This window comes from Gopherus evgoodei, chromosome 8 (assembly GCF_007399415.2).
Source record: "Gopherus evgoodei ecotype Sinaloan lineage chromosome 8, rGopEvg1_v1.p, whole genome shotgun sequence".
Lineage (NCBI taxonomy): Eukaryota > Metazoa > Chordata > Testudines > Testudinidae > Gopherus > Gopherus evgoodei.
In genome coordinates, this window is record NC_044329.1 from 96,446,322 (window position 1) to 96,466,879 (window position 20,558).

At 37.8% G+C, this 20,558-nt stretch overlaps 1 protein-coding gene across 1 annotated transcript in view; it reads left to right on the forward strand.

Annotated features, from left to right (window-relative positions):
- TM2D1 (TM2 domain containing 1) overlaps positions 1-19,770 on the forward strand; it is a 34,334-nt gene extending 14,564 nt beyond the window's left edge. The window contains 3 exon segments of the mRNA XM_030571514.1: positions 5,518-5,591; positions 9,433-9,572; positions 18,559-19,770. Coding sequence (XP_030427374.1) covers positions 5,518-5,591; positions 9,433-9,543 — 185 coding nt within the window. The 3' untranslated portion in view covers positions 9,544-9,572; positions 18,559-19,770.
- Positions 19,771-20,558: the final 788 nt, after the last annotated feature.

Genomic DNA, 20,558 nt, shown 5'->3' on the forward strand with positions numbered 1-20,558 from the left:
CATCTTTGTTAGTCTGTTCTCAAGGGGGTCCATGGTGCCATAAAGTACCAATTCATGTTTTGTTTTTGTGAGACCACCAAACTCAGTCTCACTTGGGATTTAAATTAGGATTTGAACTTTACTTGTAAACCTCCATATTTCCACTTAGCCATACAAACAAACAAGGCTTCAGGCTAAAATTGCATAAGCCTTCATTCAGAAACTTTATTCTCTCTCTCCCCAAATATGAGAATAATTCAGTTTTAGATGAATATCAAAAAATCCAGACCTCAAACTTAACATTTTAGGTCTAAAATACAGTTTATTTTTTGGCAGTGAATAGCATTTACTACATAATTGAAGAGTTAGTATAGACTGCACAACACCATACTGTCCAGACTTCTAAACATCTTGCAATCCTGCAACAATCCTCCATTTTTAATGAGCTATCAAAGGTTCTTTGCTCTTACCTCTGCAGGGGGAAAAGTTTTCTAGTTAACATGTGTTTACTTGCAGTGTAGAGGCTTCGGCTAGAGCCAGGGCTCTGGGGTCCTGCGAGCCAGAGTCACCTGGCACGGGCCAGCTGTGGGTTTTTAATTGCAGTGTAGACATACCCACTGAGGCCAAAAAGTTGTATGGATAGCAGAAACATCTAAAGTTTTGTAAGGAAAGCAAGGTCGATTTGATTTAAATCAGATTGATTTAAAAAGACTTGATTTAATCATAGATTTCTACATAAAAGTGCATTCTTGTTGGTTGTTATAACCTTAATACATATTCTTCACAACTCAGAGATAGATGTAGGTTTCATTTTTAGAAAGTACACACCATATGTTTTTAAAGTGATTTATTTCGAAAACTTTTTAGATTAGTTTTACAGTTATATCAGAAAATAAATGAGTATTTGGTCATTTCTTTTACCAAAGGTAATTGAAGCAGATATTTTGAAGTGATTGGGAGAGGAACTATCTCCAATTCAACAGGTTAATCTTTACTATTTGGAGGATTTTCTTGCCATGCTGTATTAGGAGGACAGCATCACCAGACAGACATTTTAATTGTTTTATTTAACTAAACCAACAATGTTATATATTCTGGATTTTTTTCTTCAACAGTAAACATATAATATTTTAACAAAAGAAGTATATAATTTTTTGAATTTAAACATTCAAGTTCTTTAAAATCAGGTTTGTTTTTGTTAAAATTGTTTTTAACTAAAATAGTTAAATGAAATATTTAAAAAAAAAATTAAATCGACTTTGTCAGCCAGGTCAACATGAAAAACTTAAAACATTGGCTTCTGCAGCTAACTCCATCGTCTTCACCTTCATTTTCCTGTTTGTTCATAATCTTGAAAAGAAAAATAAGCTTTCCTGCTTTTTCAGGTCCCAAACAATTCCTCAGTTTGGAACAAATTAGTCCAAAGGAAGAAAATATGCTTTCTACATCGGCAGAAGAAGCTACTGCTGTTAAAAATGAGATTATGACTTCAACAGTCTCTGAATCCAAGTACTTATGTAACTTCCACCAGTTCACCAGTGTGACTTCCTTTTAAAACATCATCAGCAAACACATATTTCTTGAATGGTTCTTATTCCCAAATAGGGTCTCTTTTACAGCCTGCTGCCATTATAGGTTTTCCCTTCTAGTGAGAGAATGGTATGGTAGATCTCAAATTAATGAAGACTACACTCAGAAAGACCTCTAGACTTCTGGAATATGTTGCTCAAACAGTTTCACTTTTGTTTTACTGCCTATCCCTCCCTTCTCACATTTATCTCCAGACTTCTCCTTGTCCAGATCTATTCCACCCCCAACAATCTTCTGTTCACAGAAATTTTTGAAAACTTTTACTTTTAGAGAGAGGTAAGGGATTGACTCTGTGTACACAAATTTGCAGAGGGACAATAGAGTTGAGGTCCGTTATTTCTCACCTCTATATATTATTTATTTATTTATTTAAAAACATTTTTGCTGTTAACAAGCATGTTATCTCTGGAGACACAAATCCACAGTTTGAGAACTGCAAAACTAAGCATCTCTGATGTCATCTTCTAGACTGAGCACTGAATCCCATTGGGTAGATAGAAAGATTAACCTAAATTATCTATACAGAAGCCCCTGGAATCCCATAAAATTGGGTCCCTGATCCATGAAATATTGGAACTCATTTACAAAACTTTTCTTAAACATTACATGAATATATTGTTTCATACTATAGAATTAGAATTTATAATCCCTATTCCATGATGAGATGTCTTTGAGCTATAATGTATCTTTATCTTTAGATAGTTTTTTCCTCAAAAAGCATTTTATAAAAAAAAAATCTGATTTAAATGTTAAAAAATCAATTTTTTTTAAATAATTGATTTTTATCCACCCTGAAGGAAAGTAAACCTTTATGCTTCAGGACTTTAGCCAACCTCTAACCAATTGGGTTAGAAAGAGACTATCTCTGTAGGGCATCTTGCACCTTTTTCTGAAGCAGTTGGTGTTAGCCACTGTTAGGCTACCTGACTAGTCTGATCATGTATGGCAATTCCTGTGTTCTTCAGGTGCTTTGCTTGCAAGATGTTCTGAAACTCATAGAGCACTTTCCTCCCGCATGCTCTTATCTCTTGCAATATGTGGATTACAAAAATTATAACTACAAATAAGTAACACTATTCACTTGTAAAGGAAGTAAGTGTAGTCCTGTTTCGGACTTAGATTTCTTTTTTGTCTCCAGAGAAAATACTTTCTGCTCTTCTACTCATTAGTATAATCAATATTAAATCTACACTTGCAGTTTGAAAGTTGGAACAACAGGCCCAGCCAGAAATTGCTGCTCAGGCCCCAGTGAGGTTTGCACTTGCGACCCCTGGTTTACAAGTCCAATGCTCCTACCCTGAGCTATGGAACCAGGTCCCAGGTGCCCTCAGCGTGGGCTGAAGGTTGATTCCAGTCGATGCGTGGCTGACATTGCATATCTTCCAAGAGCTTTGAGCATGTTACATTATTCAGAAGGGCAATAATCCCCAAAATTTCTCAGGTTCACAAAAATTCAATTACCCTTGTGCTTTATGATAGTCATTTTTAAAAAATGTAATTGAGGATTTTTAGCTCCAAAGGCATCTTCCCTAATTTTTCTGATATTTTTTCTTCACTTAGGATGGATTTAACTATAAGATCCCAGGCTTTTTTACTTCAATAATCAAAGGCTCAAACCTTTAAAGCATCAAGACGTATAGCAACGATAGTTGTTCCTGTAGAAAGTCTGAAATTTGATTAGTGAATGGGTTGTTGCAAAATTCTAACCCTTTACCAAATGTCATTGTTGATACTCAGAATATGGTTGGGGGATGGGCAGTGGGATTGCAGCATTTTTTTTAATATATAAAATCAATGCAGTGGCTTGCTTGTCAACAGTCAGTTTATTTGGGATCATCCATTCCCTGACAGAAGCAGAACTAAAGAGTAAATAGTGCTGAAATATTTTGCAGAAATGTGGTGAAAATTACAAACACTCTTGCAGACATATAATTCCCTCTGCTATGGTTATATGAAGCATTGGTTCATCCAAACTACTGAATATAAATGAAAAAGTTAGTTTGTTACATTGAAGACTGGTTTGGAGTTCCTCCCCTTAAACTTAAATAACCCACAATTTTTGTGATATAATGGCCTGTTGTTTCCCCTCTACTCTTACAATTATTTGGTCACTTCCACTGTTTGTTTGTTTTTTTCTTCCTCCTTTCTGTCTTTGCTTCCTTTCCTGCATTTCCTCCCCTTAGCAAAAATTGGGCTCAATAAGTGTTTCTACAACCAATAATGGAGAATGAAAGCGACTAGAATAATCAAATCATGCAGCTAATTCCATACCTAAAGTGCTTACAGACTTGGAGCTACTGTCTCTGCTTCTGACACCAGTACAGTGAGGTGAAAGTGGCTTCTTGGGTCACCAGGTGGGGTGAAAGTGGCTTCTTGGGTCCCTAAAATGCCAGCTTCCAGTGGGGTTCAGAATATGTATTGGGAGCATGACAAAAGATGAGAGAGTTATCCATGAATACTTTGGGTGGGGAATGCTCTAGTTGCAGAGATAATAATTTGATACTCTAATATTTACCAGAGAAATTACCATGCATCATTTTAGTCCTAACTCAGAACTGTTGTCCCCTATTGCTGGCATTTGTTTTGCTGTCTGTTGCCCTTATGTTTTTTGACATGACAGCCAATACTGATGGCAAATGCTTGGCTGCTGCAAGTCCCAGATACCAACCACTGAGAACAATTTGTTTTAAACATTTATGTATTTATAATTTTGTATATATAACATGACTTGTATGCTTCATTGATTGACACCATTTCATGTTATAGTGTCATAGCGAAATTATTTTTGGTCCCTTGGAAGGCCATCCTGCTAACAGTTTTTCTTCCTCTTGGTCAAGAGTCACATACTCATTATTAGGTCTCCATTTTTCATCTTTGTTAATGATATAGCTATCTCTGTGTCCAGTATTTCCAGCATGTTGGTTTCTGTTGCATCCAAAGTGTGCTGCGCATTTTACATGCAGGTATAAACTTGTATTCCCTGCTAAAGACAGCACAGTTCTCCCATACAATATCCTACAATTAACTTGACCTAGTTAAAGACAAACATTCCTTTCCGCACTCTCTAATCTTGGATAAAATTTTCTGAAGAGCCTAAGTGACTTAGGAGACTGAGACCCATTTCAAAAGTAACTTAGCCCCTTAAGCTTCATTGAAAGTCCTTTGGGTTTAAGCTTCTTAAGTCACTCTGATGCTTTTGAAATTTTTACAGTGTTCACATACAATGAAATCTGTACAAGAAACTGTTTAAGGCAGCCTTCAGCTTCTAAAGACAGCCTCTAAGTATCTCCACATTTTTTTACAGTTCTTCCTCACCTTTAATGGAAAATCATCTCAATGAAACAATCATTTGTTAGTCACTACAGACATATTCCACTGCATTTAGAATGCATTAAAGTTCCTAGAAAAATACAGTGTTGGCAACCCCTTAAAGATTAGTATTGTATACACTAGCAGCGAGAACAATATTCAAACCCAGCATGTAATGCTGTAGCTGTTTGCAAAGTCTAATTAGTATGTTCTTCAGCTTGAGACAGCAGAAATTTTCATGTTAAAATAAGTTTTGGAACTCCAGTGTGCAAAGATTTCTTTGTTTTAAGATTAACTGTGCATCCAGCAAGAGAAAAGAAAAACTCAGTGATTTTAAGTTGACAGTAATATGTTCATTCTCTTCCTTTTCTCAGAATTGTGTCTATTAAAATCATTTTATGCTTAAATCTTTTAAACTAAGCAAGTTTCTTTACAGGTTGGTGCATAAATATAAAGACAAAGACTTTCTGATAATGAAAATATTCTTGTGTTAATTTCACTCGCATGCTAAAATGTTCTGTTGAGGGGCAAGGGGTAGATGGGGGGGGGGGAATGCCTATGCACCTGGAAACTGTAAAGTTCCATAAACTTTATAGAGATTTGCTTAAGGCTGTAATTAAGTCTTATTTTCCTTTCTAGGTTTGTTAAAGTTCTGCACTGTAGGGTTTTGTGGAATTGGTAGCCTAATTGATTTCATTCTCATTTCAATGCAGGTAAGTTGACACTTTCAAACTAGGATACAAATCAATTTTTTGTTTATTAAAAGTCTGATAAAGCCCAAAAAAGGGGGCCAGTCTGTTTTTGGCTTCAAGAGAATTTTCTGTCATACACATTAAAATCCGGGTTCTGATTTCTCAGATTAACCAACCTCTGAAATGGTGACCAGTGGTGCTACAGAAGTCTGGATTATAGTTACAATTTCTTTGTATAAACACAGCAAGTTACTGGAGACCAGGAGAAAGGAGGCAGTGACAATGCCGAATAGTAAACACTAAAAATGTCCCAGGTGGCTTGTAAAGCTTCTGCATTTATTTCCTAAACTTCAGGAATCCAACCACATGCTTGCTTTGCAGACCAGAATGTGCTGGATGTTGTGTACCATTTTGAAAGTTAAAACAAATGGATATATCCAGCACTTCTGTTCACAAAACAGTATATGGTAAGCATAGATCTCCACAGTCATGGTCCGGCTTCCCTGCTCCATGTTCCCCAGAGTGGAAAGGGAAATACTGTAGTAACTGGTGTTCTGTAAACATCAGAAACACACCTCCCCCCTTCAATCAAAAGGTGAGTTTAGGAACAGTTTGATCAGTGTTTCTAACACAAGAGTTATTATAGAAGAGTGAGAAAGAAGAAGGCATAACACATGCGTTTTGTGTTTTGCACTGTGGTACACGTGATGTCCAATTTCGATATTTAATATTTTGAAATAAATAAAATTCAATTGCAGGTTTACATATGATCAGCTGCTATGCCTACCCCATGACTTCAGGGACTGCGGGGTTGAGAGGGAGAAAGTTGATGTTGCTATTTTACCTATATTCGCAACAAGATGACATACATTAATTGAGAGGGGTCTTTTTAGGATTCCTGAAGGTTACGGCCTTCAACTGGGGGTGATCTCTTGTGGCTTTACAAAGTTGCCAGAGTTTCTCTATTCCAGAATGGGTCTATTTAGAAGAATTTGTTGAGGGGGTTTGATTTCCAACTATCTTTTTTAAATCAGTCACATCCAGAATAATTAAATACAATTTTTTTGTTCAATTTTGCTTTTCGTGCGGTTGGTAGTTTTACCTCAGTATGTGCTTTTTCTCATGAACACTTTCCTGAGGCAAATCATCAGTGTCACAATGATGGAATCATGTACACTGGGGAGGAAGGTGACCAAGAACGTAGTTAACTCTTGTAGTTAACTGGCCAAAGAGAATATTGTAACTTCTCTCTCCTGTGCTAAAATATACAGAATGTATTGTCAGTCATAAACTTTCGTTGCATCTTAATAGGAAGGCACAAATCCACACACCATCATACAATCTGTTTTGTAAGGCCACTATAAGTTGTGGCCACAATAGGCTAAAATAACTTATCTTTATTTGATAGAATATTTATTCCAGTTGATCATAGACCTTTACGTACACTTATTTCCCACACTGTTTAATTTATCTCATTTCCTTGAACCCAAAACAATTCCTACTCCTCCATGGGATAGCAATGTTTTTTCTTTGGGTCATCATCTCAAACGTTGTGTATGGACTAATGAGAGAAGAAAGAACAGTTTGTCTGTGGTTCATGCTACTGTATTTGTAAAGAAAATTTAGAATAAACTTGCATAGTCTTTTCTAATACAGCTCTGCAAAGATAAAACCTGCAATGCTGAAGTTATTACCTTAGTAGTTATTGCTAAACTAATTGGACTGAACTAAAGCCCAACTGAGCATTTGCTGTTTAACTTCATCACTGTAGCCACAAAAACACATGTGCATTCTATGTCATTTGCATGGTCTTCTGTGTTAAAAATTCTAAACCAGATGGTTGTATATGTACATTAAACCACTGTTCTTTAGCTGCCATGTTTGTATGACATTATGCTTTGTACAAGATTTATCATAGTCCTATGAAAGAGGTGAACATAGGGGTACAGACGGTCACAACCATACAAGGCATACTTTGTACAAAGATTATTACTATGGTGTGTAGGGTGTGAATATAGGGGTGCATTCAGTCACAGACATACTAGGGGATGAACCTAGTGTTTCTTTCCCAGTGCTAGTCCGAGCAAAACATGGAGCATGTGTTGCTTATTAGTGTCACCTAGTTGTAAATATTCAGTATGGGGTTTTGGCATGTGGTGCTTCTGCTCAGAAGCAGTTTTTACTTGCCTTTCTCCTTCTTCCCTCAGAACCCCCTATAATTAGCTGTATGCACAGAGACACCATCAACTTTCCTGATGAAGGTTAAATTCCTGTGTTTCTGAAGGAGATAAAGTCAATACCTGCTGGTCCATCAAGAAGGCATTAAAGGAGGATTGAAGGGAGTTTGGTTTAGTTCTGCCATCTAAGCTGATTTTTGTGGTGCAGAGAGAGTGGGGGGAAGCTTTGTAACATGTTAAGGGGAAAATGGTGTTGTCTCATTGGCCTGCTTCTCAAAGTCAGTTGAGACGTCTCTCAACCTGTAACAACCACCATTCTGTAAGGGATTGCTCAAGAAAGCACCAAGTGGCAAGGATGAATAGCTTGATACATAATAATTTTGTCACACAATACAAGTTGAATTTTAATTAATTGACTCTGAGGCATTCAAGCACCATCAAAATATTTTAAAAATCTGGAAGACAACAATAATCAAATCAGACACAACAATGTTCCCACAAAGTAGAGAAACCTTCATCAACAAAAGGCATCAGTTGTCCATTGGTGCAAAGAATGAAGGATAGAGGGAGAGGAGGAGAGCCAAAAAGGTCAAGAATAAAGCAACTGAAGTAACAGGGCTTTACTCTGAAAACGACCATCAAAAGATTGACATTCTAGGGCCTATTCTGTCTTTATTCAGGTTCTTATGCCATGTCCATCTTCAGGGAATTCAAATGTACTCAATTATGCAGAGGTAAAGCAATTTGCCTAAGATTACATGGTGGAACAGCTAACAAAAGAACCCATCGTTTCGTGACTCCCAGCCCCCTGTTCTATTCTGTAGACCATGCTGCCTCCCTATGGGCTATTTTTTCACTTTTGGACATTACAATTTTAAGGGAAGAAGATTCTAGGTTCATTCTCCTTCTTCTGATACTGTTCACGTTTCAGAAATCAACTCCCATTAGCTACAGCTTGCAGCCTTAGCATAAGAGAAGTCCAGGAATGGAAAAAAATTCAATTCATAACTTAAAACATGCAGGTGTTTTATAAAATAATATATGTTACGTTAGGGTTTTTCAGGTTTTTTAAATTATATATGCTCTAAAACTTTATCAGTAGCCTTGCCTCCTATTAGAGATAGGAACAGCTGAGGACAGTTCTTAACATCCCCCCCCCCACACACACACACACTTTTCTCTTCTTGTTCTTCATTTCCTTGGGCCCTCTACCTCCATTTATCAACTGCAGAAAAATCCCAGAGAAACTCTTCTTTGACCCCATTCCTTACCAGTTTCACATTCCCAAAATAGCTGCCATCATCTCAGTTTCTTTCTCCCATCTATCTTCCCTTATTACAGAAATGGAGACGTTTTCTGGGGCTCATTCATCTGTCAGCAAGATCTTCTAAAAGGCAGCCTGCTGTGGCTCAAATCCTGATTAGTTCAGTCTAAGGCCAGAGTCTAGCAGCTCATTCACCACTGTAATTTGGTTGATTAGAAGCCCTAGGGAAGTCTTAGTTCAAAGAGAGTACTCACTAAAATGGTTAAACTGCAGCACAACTTCAAAATGAATCCAGTTTATATTTTGTAAATTGAGCATGATTAATTTTGTGATGGACAAATTAACAATAATTGAGATATTAGCACAAAAAGTGTGTACATTTTAATTAATATTGGAAAATCTCTTGTTTTCTTTTTTCTAGATCGTTGGACCTTCTGATGGCTCTAGTTACATTATAGATTACTATGGAGCAAGGCTTACCAGGCTGAGTATTACCAATGAGACATTCAGAAAAACACAGATGTATCCTTAAGTCTGGCAGGAAGTGTCATGTACACACAGGTGCATTTTGATTGATTGGATTCAGTAGTCCACTGAAATTCCTGATAACTGATTTATATTAATGACACTTTATTAGAATTATGTAACTGCTATTAAATGTTGTATATTGAAAAAAGCTGGTAAAGATATTAGAGAAATGTCATCAAGCGCAAGACTTCACATCAGAAGTGCTTATTTTTGAAGTCTCTTCTGTGTGACTGCTCCATTTCTGTGAACACGTAGCTCATGACTTCTGGGCTGTGCTACTTGTGAGTTATGCAGATATTCATAATTTTCACTGCCAATGTTTTATCTTTCAATGTGAGTTAGTAACAGGCAAAGCATCTGGGGAAAAATTTTGGCACTGTTGAAGTCAGTGAGAGTTTTGAAATTAATTTCAGGAGGCATAGGATATCATCCTGTGTCTAAAACCTGTGTCACTGTTTCCAGGATTGTAAGGTCTCTGTAACAGTTATGAAATGGACATCTTTATTTTTTTGAAAAGTCAGAAAAATGACTTAAGAGCCTGATTTTAAAAAGAGTCATCCAAAATCTGAGAGGATTTATATCCTTTGCAATCCTATTAATTTAAAGGGGGTTTCCATAAAAGTAAAGAACAAATTTCAGTGAGCTTGCCTGATTTGGCTCACAGTTTAATAATGATAATCAGCAGCTGGGGACGGGATAGAAAAATGTAATGCCATAAATAGAACAGCCTTATTCAACAGGCACAGTAGACATTATGCATCAAAGTTAGAATAGAACCTGTTTATTTTGCCTGTATTATACCTTCAGTCTCAAAAAAAAAAAAAAATCAAACTTGTTGACTTTCATGGTCAGATATCAACTTTATTACTGTTTTAACCATCACCTGTGCGCCATCTTTTTCAAAACAGTTCTTACCAAACATACGTACCTATGTTTAATGAAACAGAATACGTCAGAAGTACAAATTTTTTATACTAGTTAAATAGAAGATGTAATAAAATATAGATATGTGGATTTATCCCTCTAACTTACACAATAAAGTCCTTAGCACTCTTCTTTTATTTGATCCTTGTTGACAAAGGCATCTTGTTTTTTAATTAAACATATATCTTAGGCATCTCACAAAATGCTTTGTTACCAAACTTCCGTGTGACATCCAAGATTTACCAAAAATAGGTCATGAAAGATACAGTGAGAAGCTTCAGTGTTGATGTTTGATAGTCAATACCTTTATACTGTTTAATTTAAACATTCCCTTAACCATTTAGTATATTTGAAACAAACTTATTACAGAAAAACTGTTTTAATTTGGACCAGAAATTTACATTACATTGTCTTTACCATAACCTATCTCATAACATTTCTGGATTTTTTATTTATATACAACTTTCAAAACTATTTTAATATTTTCTTATCAATGTTTTCTTAAGCGATGTATGAATTTTCCAAAGACCACTATTTCATATCAAATTTGTGTCATTTCAGCTATTCAGTTTCCTTTTAACCTAAATTAAGGATAAGTACACCTCTACCTCGATATAATTCTGTCCTTGGGAGCCAAAAAATCTTACCGCGTTATAGGTGAAACCGTGTTATATTGAACTTGCTTTGATCCACCGGAGTGCACATCCCTGCATCCCTGGAGCACTGCTTTACTGCGGTATATTCAAATTCGTGTTGTATTGGGTGGCGTTATGTTGAGGTAGCAGTGTATAAAAAAAACAGCATGCATAAACATAACCTTACTTTTAAGCAATCAAGGTGCTATCAGTATATGCCACATGTAAGAAAAGTAACGCATGTATGAATTGGACTTAAAATTATTTATACTGAGTACATTTAAGAAAGGTACAGTTCAAGAACACAGTTATTTAGTATGTCCAGACTACTTGCAGTGTTCCCTTTTATTGTCTTTTAAATGATGCTGAGGCTGATTTCTGTGTGAAAACTTAAAGTGGATGAAAATTTGACATGTTGGCAAGTCCATCCCTTTATATACAATCTTTGTACATGTCTTTGTTACACCACTCCCAAGAACAGAAAGTTTAGAGGGAAGAGCATCTGTCAGTACAGAGGATACTCGGCAAAAACAGGTACTATTTTAGGTCTGTCCACCTTGAAAGTGTTTTCATTCTTTATTCCCCCTCATATAACTGCAACAAAACATGGAGTGATTGTTTCTGTCCTTTTCATACTGCTCAGGATTGTACAATTGTGCCACCCAATTCATACTCTCTCTCCTCTACTTAAGAGCTTGCATATGGTGGTGATGTTACACCCAAGGATGACTAGACAGAAAGGCCTTCAAAGTTCTGGCCAACTTTAATTTGTCTCTTCTCTTCAGATTATTTTCCTGACACTTCTTCTTACTAACTGTGTCCCTCTCCTTCACATCCCTCCTCAAAACATGCTGCTTCTATGCAGCCTTTCAGCAGTTGACATTGTCACTGTGCCTCAGTGGGTCACAGCTGAGAATACCAGATTCAAGACAAACTGCTGAGAAATGGGGCAGACCCACCCCAAACTGGTCTTCTTCCATAAGATATACAGATCTGTCTTATCTTACGCGGGGGTTGTGTTCCGCGATTAGCACATAAAGCGAAAACCGCGTATAGTCAAAATTACATTGAGTTCAATGGCGGGTGGAATCGCCCGCGCTACAGGTACAGTATTAAAATTGTTATTTTTATTTGTTTGTTTTTTCCGCCCGTGTAAAGCTGAAATCGCGCATGTTAAATGTGCATAAGATGAGACAGATCTGTACCAGGCCAGTAACAAAAGTAAACTTCTAGTTAACGAGAAGTTCAAAATGCAATCTCTTTAGGTATCCCAGCCTTTGTTTTCCACCCAGACACTAGACTTAATGATGAGTGGTTATTTAATTTAATCAATTTAATTTAATCAAACAAATGGTTCTTCCAATCCCAAGAGATCAGCCACATAACCAGGTCAATATAAAACTCAGATCTTACCCAATAATCACACTGTTGCCAGTCCTTCAGTATCTAAAGGCTTATTTATAAGAGAAAAGAAAGATGAGAGCATTAAAATGGTCAAAGGAATATAAGAACAGCCATATACGGTCAAACTAAAAGTCCATCTAGCCCAGTATCCTGTCTTCCAGCAGTGACCAATGCCAGGTGCTTCAGAGGGAATGAACAGAACAGTTAATCATCAAGTGATCCATCCTGTTGCCCATTCTCAGCTTCTGGCAAACAGATGCTAGAGACACTGTCCCTGCCTATCCTGGCTAATACCCATTGATGGGCCAATCCCCCATGAATTTATCTAGTTCTTTTTTTAACGCTGTTATAGTCTTGGCCTTCTCAACATCCTCTGGCAGAGTTCCACAGATTGACTGTGCATTGTGTGAAGAAATACTTCCTTTTGTTTGTTTTAAACCTGCTGCCTATTAATTTCATTTGGTGACTCCTAGTTCTTGTGTTATGAGGAGTAAATACACTCTTATTTATTTACTTTCTCCATACCAATCATGATTTTATAGACCTCTGTCATATTACCCCTTAGTAGTCTCTTTTCCAAGTTTAAAGTCCCAGTCTTACTAATCTCTCTTCATATGGAAGTTGTTCCATACGCTAAATCATTTTTGTTGCCCTGTAATTTTCCCATTCCAATATAGTTTTTAAAGATGGGGCAACCACATCTGCACCCAGTATTCAAGATGTGGGTGTACCATGGATTTATATAGAGTCAATGTATTTTCTGTTTTATTATCAAATACATACGAGCATTGCAGAGTTTTTGTATCAGGTTTAAAGCAATGATGGAATAAACCACTGGCTTGTAAAGTCTCTGCTAATTTCCAAAAGATTGGAAGCTCCTCAGTCCATTAATTGGAATGCTCCTTTTAGTGTAAGTCCATAGTTCAGAAATCACAGCAGGAAAGAGGCAAAATGGACATGCTTCCAGGGTTTTTTATACCTTGTCCCATGTGACGGGAACTTCCTTGTCCCAAACAAAGCCCTCAGTGCAGTTTGTGGAAAAGTACAGGCACAAGATGAAGTCCAGAGTCAAATGAGCTATCACATGCCCTTCCAAGCTTCAGTGAGTCATAGAAGCAGCTACTACCCATATTCTGGCTAAAACATCCACAGGAAGGCCCACCAGGCATGGATAAGCTGCTTCCATGGCCCATTGTGCTCATTCACGGGCCATCAACTTGAATGGTCCATTCACAATGTAATGGCTAGACTGGATGTAAACTGCCTAATGGGTGTTACCTGTGGAGTAATCACGTTTGAAATACTGGTACATAGTCAATATTCATAACTTCAGATACAAAGACGATATACACAAATAAACAAGGTAACCAGATTTGATAGGTTGTAACTTTTCCATTGATACGTTAATATGATATGCTTCCTATAAGATTTGTTGCAATTGTATAACAGTGGTAGCAACAATGATATACATGTCATATTTTAATCATACAATGTCACAGACATCACAGGAGTTACATACCTCCTCCAGCTTTTGCCAACACATCATTTTGTGCTTGAACTATCTTGTGCGGCTCAACACATGCATTCTCATGTGATTAGACTTCAGCTGTGTGGTCAATACTAATAATTGGAGAGGCTTAACTGAGCAGGCACATGATAATGACAGGATCACTAGAGAAGTAATGAGGTCTGCATTTTCATCTGCTGTAAGAGTCAGACACTGAATGTTTACCATAAGGACTGTAAAAACATCTTTGCACGATGTAAATCCAGACCACTGAATTCATGACAAGTTGTCTACAGTAGTAGGCATCTAAGTGTTTATCATGATTTTCTGAATTGCTGAATGCCGTGGAATCCTCCCATAAGTCAAGCTGCTCATCCTATTGTTTCTCTAGTTTTGAGTGATCTCACTGTTTCAGAACAAGCCTCTCAAAAGATTGGAGCTCTTCCCTCAATAGGTGGTTTGCCTCTCTCTGTAGAGAAAGGCAATGAAAATCCTAATCATATATCTAGATAGTTATTTTCCCGCCCCAGCTCAACCACCAACACCACAGTATCTGACTGCTTCACAGACATGCATGTACTTATCCTCTCAGCAGCCCTGTGAGGTGAAATATTACTGCTGTTTTACAGATGGGGAACTTATGGGCAGAAAGCAACTACTTTGCTGAAGGTGTGGCAGAGCCAGGAATTGAACCCATATGACCTGAATGCCAGTCAGACCATGTATTCTCCATAAACATTGTCATTATTTCTATCTACAGCATGCATCACTGCAGTATTGAAGCATAGTGTAGTACCTAATCAAAGAAATCACTTTGGGGCACGTTGCATTGATTTGTACAGTGGATAGAAAATTAGAGAAGGTGAATGTATATAAAATATATACATTTTAAATTTTTATATAAAAATAGAGAATACATTTTGCTGTAGTTTGTGTGGTTTTGTGTGTGAGTAGGACATGGCTGCATTAGTTGTGCACATCAACCTGTATTCCTCATCACAATATGCACATACCATGTTTTCCAGGAAAACTGTTTTAAAAGCATTTTAAAGAGCAAACTCTCTGACTGCTATTGGACTGCAGTGATTTAAATGGCAGGGGAAATAGCTAATGTCTCCTCATGCTGTTTTGTTGACTCTGCTGCTTTTTTCTCTCTCCACTTACTACACAAAGATATCAGTTCTCTGCTTTGACTTCTGTACCCGATAAAACCTTAGAATGCTAGGTTTTATGGTTTCCAAAGGTGTATTGTTGTAGCCTCCCAGTAAAACTGTTCAGAGCTGCAGGAAGATCTTTGTGTTTGAAATGTTCTATCATTTTTTTGGAAAACATCTGTTGTAACCCCATCAACTATTGTTTCCTTTGTTCCTCAAGAGTATATTGGGTTATATTTGCTTTCCCAGCTCTATGTATTCAGTCTTCTCACATGTTCCATCTTTTCATGTTTTTTTAGCTTATTTAGCCCATTTCTGGATCCACTGCCCTTCCTGTTGCTTCTGCTGCAATTTCTGTCACTATTCTATACACAAAACGATGTTGGGAACATTATAGTTGTGCGCTTAAACACTCAACTGGGGAAGTGTCAAAGATACTTTCTGCTGTCTTATAGGCATATATTGTGACTGTAATTAATTACATGATTCAATTATATTTCTCTACTATGCTATAATACAGTTCTTTAATCTTAGATATGTGTGTACAGTCTGGTAACTTTGAGTTCTTACACTCTCTTCTTTGTTGCAAAGGTCCATCATATATTTATATGCACCTGTGGACTTAGGCTTTTTACACAAGTTCTTTTCTCTCACTGAGGGCATGTATCTTAATCATCAGTCATGTGCCAGATATCTTCTTTTCAGCCAGCATTTGCAGGAGGCAATTAACCACAAAAGTAAAATAGGCTCCATTCCATCAAAGTGCTTAATTTTAAGCATCTGTTTTAGTGTTTTGTTAGATCAGGTTTTAATCAGGAACTGCTGCTGTTCTCCTTGCCCCCGCCCCAAAGCCAGTCTTTGTTACACTGTGATGCTTTCTAGTCCTACCAAACTCTAAGGCCACATCTACACTACACATTTTTTAATGAGACAGCTGTGCCGTACAGTCGTGCCACTAACAGGCGTGCAGTGTAGCCGCTGTTTGATGGCAAGAGAGAGCTCTCTCACCAACAAAAAATGTCCACTCACAACGAGTAGTGGTAGCTTAGTCAGCCGGAGAGCTGACGCACCGGTGCTTTTTGTTGGCGAAACTTTTGTCGTGGGGAGGGGGTTCATTCCCCGATCAACAAAAGTTTTGTCATTCAGGTTCCAGTGTAGACAAAGCCTAAGTCAAAGTTGCTGTCTTTCTTTGTGATTTTCTCCAAAATGTTTAACCAGATATTAGAAGACCAAAATGATCTATAATATTTCAAGCATGATTGTATCAGTATTTTTTCCACTTTAAAGCATATTTCCATCTATGTGCTATGTAACACCCTATTCATTCATGCATCAGCTGCCAAAAATACCAGTCTCTTGTGGACCTTGTTCCACAATTTCTGAAGGACTTTGGAGAAGTTTGACTTCTTCAGAACTATATTCATTAGTATTTAGAGATGACCTAGCACCCAGTCAGAGTCCTTTACATGAATGAAGTCAGGAGAACTGGGCTGGATAGATGCAGCAGTGTATTATTGCCAAGGCCAACAAGGCCTAGGCCTAGGGTGGCAAATTTATAATAGCAGCATTTTTGTAATCGTTGTGATTCTACCAATCATAGCGCGTATTGAAACCACCAATGACAGTGCGATGCCATGTAGTAAACATACTCACGAGAATCCTAAACATTAATAATATGACCGAAAGGAAGAAATTAATCATTTTTAGTTTTGGATCCATGCGCGGTCCTGCGCTATAAGCGAAATCGCGCTATACAGATGCGCTTTCAAGCGAGGGTCCTCTGTACTTGTAATTTTATTTATAATAAAACTTAAGTGTTCAATTATTTTAACGATATTTAGATTCACTTTAGTTCAAACGAATTTGTTAAAAAACTAAAACAAGTTCATATGGGGCCGGGGGCGGCAATTATTTCAGGGCCTTGGAGTGGCAAAATCATTAATCCGCCACTGGATAGATGACTTCAACAAGCCTGGCTGCAGGTTCTAGACCTGAGGAATAAGGTACAGCAGAAGCTGGAGAGCATGATTTTTCTTTTTGCCTTCTGCTTCCTGTAGGTGGAACCAAACCCCATAGCTGAATTCCTATGTCTGCTGAAGCTGCTCTTTAGTACACAGGCAAAGATTTAGCACTCTTGTTCTTTCTCGCACAACAGAGATTAACAGGAGTGTGAATGTGAGGTGAATTTGTGCCAGAACAGGATGCTGTTACCATTGTGTTGTCTCTGTGGAGCTCAGGCTGTAACAAAGGAAAGGAAATGGAAAGATAAAAACAAATGCATTCTAAACCTGTTTACGCAGTGTGAAAGGAAAACCTGTTTCCACAAAGTCCAGGAACAAGAAATTAAAATATATTGCACAGCATCTCTCCATCTTAACAGAAAAAAATAGCATACTCCCAGCTTCTAGGATTTTTTATCTTTAGCCCCTGAGCCTAATTAGATCTTGGACATGCCCAGGCTCTGTTTTGATAGTTCTGCTTCCGTAGGTTTGAACGGTCTGTTCTCAAGTTTGCATCTGCTGTCTGTGAGAAAAGTAGCTAGCAGCCTTTTCAGATGCATATGATACAGCAGCTCTGTAGCTGGTATAAGAATTATAAAGATCAGTTTCCATTACTGTAATTACTGTATAAATCCTCTCTTTAAGAGGATTATAACAGGCCTGTTTTTTAACCTTGCCTTGAGCTGAAACTTGGACCCAGTTTTGACGTGTGGCACACTAAGTTCTTTTTCTGTCTCTTCTTCTCTGCAACAGCTTCAGTTAGTCATTTTTTCTTGGACTCTGTTCTGAGTTTAGAAAGCTTACACCGGTGGTTGCACTATGTCACTGTACCTGGGCCTGACCCAAAGTCAAGACCAAGTGGGGTCCACATTTTAGTTAAATCTGGAAAGCACCATTTTCCCCTTTGGAAGCTATAACTTTTTTTCACTTACCCACCTGTGCTCCGAAACAGGTGTGTAAGAAGGCTGTGAGGTGGAAGATTCCCAATCTTTTTTGGTCATTTGGATCAGCGTAATATAAACAAAGCTCTCAGCTGAATTAGTAGTGTATCCCTTTCAGTTGTACAGAATTGCATGAAACGGGAGTTTGAAGCAGCCCCAGCTCCCTGGCAAGGTAGAGTGCACACATCTGAAGAGGTTGGCAGTGATGTGCTATTACTGAAACATGTAGGTTGGGGAACCACTGCTTTAAAAAGCCCTGGCATTCTTAGGATGGTTGTGGGCCAGGTGGCAGTTGTAACTTGTATTTATCAGACGTATTATTTTAACAAGTACCAAAACACGCAATGTTCATTTTGCTGTTCAGATTCACTGTGCTTTGGACATATTTTATGGTAAATATCTTGTTCCAAAAATTATTGGGAATGAAATGGTTACTATTTTCTGTTCTCTTTAGAGACCTCTTTCAAACCCCTTGGATTTACTGAGAGGAAGATGTATGGAAAACATGTAATGGGAAGCCACTGTCTGCTAAGGACCTGACCTATACCAACATCTGTGTGACTGACTGTCCCTGCATAATCTGAAGAGAGCAGGACTACCCCACTGTATGGATTGCATAGACAATAGCAGAAGCCGGGGAAAGGAGGAATCTTTATCTTTCAGGGCTGTCATTTCATGATCTCATCCACTGTAGCCCTATCAAGCGGAAGATGTGCACCACTTTTCAGTTATTTTGTTAAATAAGCATGAGCAATGAACATCATGCTAACAGACACAATTCCTGGTATCTCATACAGTATCTTGAATTTAAAAGCATGTGCTAGTGTAAGTGTATATCTGGTAGGTTTGGGGGCTGGGATGAAAAGTGACTGACTTGACATTCGCTGTCTTTCTCCTAGCTCCTTTGCAAAAGTAGGAACAGAATCAGAATAAAAAATGTTTGTTTTACAGCTGTACCAAGTTACAGCACACTCTCTCTCCTCCTTCCCACTTGCATCAAGTACATCCTGTACTTTTGGCAACATGTTGACTGGATATTTAAAAGCTGTGAACTGTTCTGAAAGTTTCACATAGAGGGTTATGAGCCATGTGTGTTTGATCAAAATTCAATTACTGCACTGTACCATGCTTGGAAACCTATCATCCCAGGTTATGAAGTATGACGAAATAGGCTAATCTAATTGGTTCAGTATGGGAGCAGTATCAACCAAGCTTGTTATGATAAATAGCTTCCTGTGCTAAAGGTTCTCTAGAGCTTAAGTATCTTGGCTCACCTCCTCCCACAAAATAAGAATATTGTTCCCTGAGAACAATTACATCACTGCCCCTCTTCTACAATCACAATTAAGGGGTTGTAAAATTTTTCATTTTGCTACTCCTTGAAAAGATAAACAATGGAAATATCTGCCCCATTTCTCACTTCCCCACTTATACCTCTTCTCCCCTCACAGCCCCCTCCACTCCCAGCCAAGGCTAGATCATCTTGTACTCACCCTGGTTGTTGGATCTGTTTTACTACTGTTTGAGACAATCCCAAAGAGGATGTTAAACTTGGTCCAGGCTGGAGTTTGGGGGTTGTATGGTTTTGTATTTGGGGGAATAGAATTAAATGATGAAGCATATTAGTATTTCCAAACATCTAATAAAACTGCCTTGTCACAGTGAATTGTGTATCTATGGAAATGTTGCTATCCACTTGGAATTTTTAGTAGTTTAAGTCCATTGTGCAAGTGCTGAAATAAGAGTAGAGATGGGCTAGTGTTCTAAGCTGGGATTTGTGATTGCTAAATGTGTCCCTGAGACAATGAGCTCAGTCCCATGAGAAGGTACTAGCTCCATGGTTTTAGCAGACCCGTCTTTGGCAATAACTGATTGTCTGTGGTCTTTATGTCAGAGTAATAGACTGCGGCAAGGGATAGAACATGGAAAAATGGATCTTTATGCTCCCTGGCCACATATGTGTTATCATGCGTCAGGTGACGATTTGAGTGAGGTTACAACTACTCGTACTCTCAAATCCCTTTAGGACAAAATGATCCTGTGGTTGCTATTTTAGCTTAGGCAGAATATGGTCTGGATCTTTTTAAACACTTTTAATATTAGTGGGACTACTCTCACGAGTAAAGTTATTTACATGCATAAGTGTTGGTAGGATCAGACCCTATGTGACTGAGTCTTGGTGTTTTCCCCAAGAGTGCTTAAAACCTGATTAAGTCTGTATGGTGATTAATGTCCACTTACCACCTCTCTCATACCTCACTGCAGTTTGGTTTTAAGCCTTGATCTCATTTTAGTTCACCATTTAAATATCCTGCTTAACCTTCTGCTTACAAATGTACATAATGCTGAAGTCTGTATTTCCAGCGTATATGAGATCTACTGTACATAATGGCATTTCATTATAAAAAGCAACAGCTTTAGTCACCACAAGATCGACTGATGACAAAGTCCAGC